Source organism: Wasmannia auropunctata, unplaced genomic scaffold (assembly GCF_000956235.1).
Source record: "Wasmannia auropunctata unplaced genomic scaffold, wasmannia.A_1.0 LD336067.1, whole genome shotgun sequence".
NCBI classification, from domain to species: domain Eukaryota; kingdom Metazoa; phylum Arthropoda; class Insecta; order Hymenoptera; family Formicidae; genus Wasmannia; species Wasmannia auropunctata.
In genome coordinates this window covers 431,308-436,640 of record NW_012026823.1, presented here as the reverse complement: position 1 = coordinate 436,640, position 5,333 = coordinate 431,308, and the positions used below count along the sequence as shown (strand labels likewise).

The window sequence follows — 5,333 nt, the reverse complement described above, 5'->3', positions numbered from 1 at the left end:
TATGCTAATGCCGACAATACTTCAACTTTCAAGCTTCATAACTCAAGATTTATTTCATAAAAAAATATTTTATTTCTGTGTTTTGGAAAGTTCTCGAGACGTGCTATAAGAACATGTAATGAAAAATTGGGGGTTCTATTTAAAAAATTCAAAGTGACCTTGTCCTGACCTTGACGACGCCACTCAGGGTCAAACCAATGTTATCATCTTATGTCCCCCTCGAATCCCTACAACTTTTGTCTGAAACATTTTTTCTTAGTGTGCTTATTTTTCGAGATATTGAAAGTTTCAGGTTAAAAAAATCACCCTATATACTTTATTTAGAAACTTTATTTAAAAACCCTAAAATTATAAAATGAAAAAATTTAACTTTAACTTTTTAATTACTTTTTTTTATTAACTTAACTTTTCACTCAATTAATTTTATTATGGACTAACTTGTATCTTAACTAAGTTAAATTTTTAGACTGTTAACTCTAACTTAACTTAGTTAAAAAATATATTAACTTATCCAACCCTGAATAAGATAAGTCTTTACTTTAAATATTCGCGTCGCGCCGCCGCGCCGCACCGCCCGCACCGCGCTAGTCGTACGTGCGATCGGGAATTGTCCAAAAATTCACCATACATATTACGCATTGTCTCACTTAACGTAACATATATATGATACAGTGATGTATTGAGATCAAACTGATTAGCATTGGAAAAAATGATAGCGAGAGTCGTATATTAACCGAGATACTCTGTAAGTTGTTTATCGTTACTACTATACAGGGTGTAACTTAAATAACGACCACTAATCATATAGCGTTATTCCTGATAAAAAATTGAGTCAGAAAGTCCTGAACCATTTTTTTCTATAATTCTTAATTATGCAGTTATTCCCAAGTTAAACTAATCCAATCTACGCCGTTTTTTAGACAGGCGCACATCAGTGAGCCGCACGCGTAGTAGTGTGCGTGAGCGATCCGCCGCGCGTCACGCCGCTATGTTCACTCACACTACTGCATTCGCGGTTCACTGATGTGCGTCCGTCTAAAGAACGGCGCCGATTGGATTAGTTTAACTAGAGGAATAACTGTATAATTAAGAATTGTAGAAAAAATAGGCTTAAGACTTTTTGACTCCATTTTTTATCAGGAATAGCGCTATATACTTAGTGGTCGTCATTTAAGTTACACCCTGTATAGTTAGGTTAGAAGTGATGACACTGCAGGTTGTGCCTCTGCATATTCTTCACAATATGCTATGTCGCAATAGGTATTAGATAATATATTTGTATATGTGCCTGTCAATGATTTATGTAGAAATGTACTAAAGTATGAGATTTAGCAACGCATTTAATATATATGTATATATATCTCATTGCTAAATCTCACTTTAGTACTTTTCTACATAAATACATTGACTGGCACACAAATATATTATCTAATATTTATTGCGACATACATATTGTAAAGAGTGTGAAGAGGCACAACCTGAGGAACGAAGTTTTTAAGCATTTTTTAGAAACAATGCAATAGAGAAGAGATTAAGTTTTTTTATTTATATATTTTGAATTATAAAGGTTATGTTTAATAACACGCGCGCGCGAGCACACACACACCCACACATTTTCTTTTTAACGTATTCAAATTTCTCTTTTAAAATTATTTGGCACTATATAGCGATGAGACAAATAATGTAAAAAAATATCTTAAATATCTGTTTTATATTGTACATGATCAAATGTTTCATTAACAGTATAAGAACAATTGCCTTTATAATAATTGTTTATTATTGAGAAAACCGGTTTGCATTTTTGTTATATTTCCTTCACATTCTTTGTATAAAAATTATTGTTTAACAAATTTTTTTCTTAAATTTGGTTGGTTTTACATATATTTGCAACAAATTATCAGGAACAAAATAAACTTTGATTTAGTTTGATATTTCAATGTTCACGAATTATTGTACAACATAAATTCAAAAAACTACATTCTGAAAACTACTATTTAAAGTTTAGCGATTATTTCTTAATAAGTTAAAATTTTTACGTAAAATTTTACCTATTCCAGCGAGTATGCTCATTCAATAAATAAAAACAAATAAGAAAAAAATTAATATTTTACCTCAATAATTTTCGATGAGAGAAGATCTTAATATTAACTTATATCTTGTTATTTTCTGAGATAGTTTTTAGAATGTGTATCTTTATAATAATAGCAACATATACATAAAATTATAAAGTTCTTTAAAATTAACTACGTAATTTTTTAAGAGATTTTCTATTATAAAAAAATGAACGTAAAAATATAAATAAAATATTAAAAATGTCACAATACTTTTTGGCATCTTTGCAATGTAACTGGAATAATGAAATATTTGTATTTTTTGCTCGCGTTATAAATTGAGTTATTATCTAATTACTATTTAAGATATATTACATAGAAGAAAAGCTATAGAATCAAATACAATTGCATATGCTTTTTCTTATTACTGTCTCTAGGAAGACTACTAGGAAGTAATTACTCATTTAACTTAAGATTAATCTCATACTTTTTGCTGCTTTATTGTTACATCGCATGAAATGTAATTCAATTAATGTTTATTCTTGTAATCTAAGATTATGTAGAAATTTTATTGGTAGTAAAGAAAATTATAAAAGTGTATTATAAAATTAATTATTAAAAAACTATAAAAGTTATTCTATTTTAAAGTAATAATTCAGACATTATTATCAGAGACAATTGTTTATATAAATTATGAAAAAACAAAATGTATGAGTAATTTAATATTACTAGAAAATCTGTTAAATTTGTTAGATTATTTTTTTGAGAGTTAATAACGAAGATAAGTTTAAAAAAATGTGATGATGTAATAACGTTTTGCTTTTACCTTAATATGCAAATTACATATAATAAATAACAACAAATATGTAAATTATATATAACAAGATAATAATGTGTATTAATAAACATTATTACGTTTTACTTAATTTAAATATTTGTATTTAAAAAACTAAATTAATTTATTTTAAATTTAAATTAAGATAAATATATTGTGTCTTATGTAATAGTAAATTATAATTTATTGTACATACTATTTATTATAAAAACAAAAAATTATTTACCTTTTCTTATATATATAACATTTAATAACAGATTTGTTTTAAAAAATCTTGCAAATTATTAACATGGATGTAGTTTTATTTTAAATTTGTGTTTTATTTGATATATTCATTATTTTATGAGTATTATAGCAAACAATAAAATAATATTAACATGGCTAATTTAGCATAATTAAAACAATATAATAGTATTAAACGTTAATTTTGTGTAACTGTTTAATTATTTATATTTATTTAATATTGTGCATTTCAATGTAATAAATGATTAATAATTTCAATCTATCTTGCGAGTACTCTTTAGTGCCCAGACACGACCGTGTCTTTTGATATGATATATTCTTCGTACAATCCTTGGAATTGTTGAATGTAAGGTATGTGAATAACTATGTACATAACGTCACAATCTTAAATTGTTTAAATTTTCACTCAAACGTGTTCGAAATCAAATGATATAGAGCAGATATTTTCTAGTTTTTTTATATTGAATAGTAAACGAAAGATTTTTCTAAGGAAAATAACCAAATTTTTCTTAAACTAGAAATGATTAATGAATTATAATACGCTGGAAAATCACCGCGGCTTAGTAGAATAGAAACAATTAGAAAAACAGCATCACGTACAAAGTACAGTATCAAAGATTAAAAATTGCATAACATCGAAGATGTTTCTCCTGAATTCTTTGTAAGATTTTTAATATAATGTCTAAATTAGAATTTATTAAAAGTTAGATGTCGGTGTAAATTATTCTAACAAATTTAAGAATAGCTTTTGTAATAATTAAGTATAGAACCACAAATATTACCTTCACCATAGTAGCCTATCGTCAAATCGTTTGTAAGTGTTTCTCTTATCAAAAAATTATCACTTGAAATATAATAAAATAAATATAATCTGTCAATATAGCTGGAGGAAGAGTTCACTTAAAATCATAGCCGTAATAAGCGCATTCCATTTTTTGCATGATGCATATGATGTAACATTTCATTCTTAACATTCAGGAGGGCAAAATAATAAATCATGCACATTATATATAACTTACGGGACATCTAAAATTAGAATGCACAGTCTATATTTACTACATTCATGCATATGATCTTAACGTTGTATTGTCAAATGATACTTGCCACTTGTAAATGAACTTTAAAATACAGGAGACATGATATATCACAGTCTCAGTGCTAAACGGCACGCGCGAGGTCGGGTCGTGTCGGATCGGGTCTAAATGCGAACCGATGATTAAGTATAAATTTAATATAACGTCAAACTTTGTCAAAATTATAAGTATAAATAATTAAAAGTATAAATTTAATATAACGTCAAACTTTATCAAAATTTGTCAAGATTTTCAATTTTTGAGATAATTAGAGGAATAATTTGAGATTTGATTAAATAGTTTCAAATAACTTGTTCAACTCACCGATCTGTTCATGTCACTCACTAGTAGCAAGTAGAATGATAAGCGAGTAGATAACTTACATGATATGAAGAAGATTCTTGGTTCCAATTGGCTAATCCGTAAGTATTTTCTATTGGCTCTTCGAATCGCTGGCGTAGTAGTTATGTATTGTCGATTAGTGCCGCTGCTTTTATACATTTTCTTCCGAAAAGGAATGGAATATCATTGACATTTATCGTAAACCTGTTTACGATAGCCTGTGCATCTTTTTTGCTTATATTTTTACTAGTTGATTAGTTTACTAATTGACTAGTTTCATCGGATATTTAGCTGATAGTTATTGCATGTCTTGAATCAAGGATCAATTCCAAAATTTTGCTTTCTAAAAAAAACTACAGCTCTGTATCGAAATTTCTCACATTTCTCGTATAGATCTTTCTCTTAATTTGGATGCTTATATATCCATATCATCTTTATGATTAAATTTTTCCTATTGTAAAATAGAATTTAAAAAATATTAATGCAATAATCCTTTTTCTATGGTTTTGTGGGACTATAATATTGAAATAAAGTAAAAAATATAATTGTACGCATTCTTTTGTGTGTGTGTGTGTGTGTGTGTTGTGTGTGTGTGTCGCGTGTCGTGCGTGCGCGCGCGCGTCGTGCGTGCGTGCGTGCGTGCGTGCGTGTGTGTGTGTGTGTGTGTGTGTGTGTGTGTGTGTGTGTGTGTGTGTGTGTGTGTGCACGAGCACGCGTGCGCGTGTAACATTAAATATAGCGTTTACGGCTTACATATGGAATTTGATTATTGATTCACATACAAATTTT

General features: G+C 28.2%; 1 protein-coding gene across 1 annotated transcript in view; it reads right to left on the bottom strand.

The window, feature by feature from the left end:
* Positions 1 to 4,560, bottom strand: part of LOC105450242 — a 22,009-nt gene extending 17,449 nt beyond the window's left edge. The window contains exon 1 of the mRNA XM_011689993.1: positions 4,527 to 4,560. Coding sequence (XP_011688295.1) covers positions 4,527 to 4,538 — 12 coding nt within the window. The 5' untranslated portion in view covers positions 4,539 to 4,560. The remainder of the gene's footprint in view (positions 1 to 4,526) is intronic.
* Between the last annotated feature and the right edge of the window lie 773 nt (positions 4,561 to 5,333).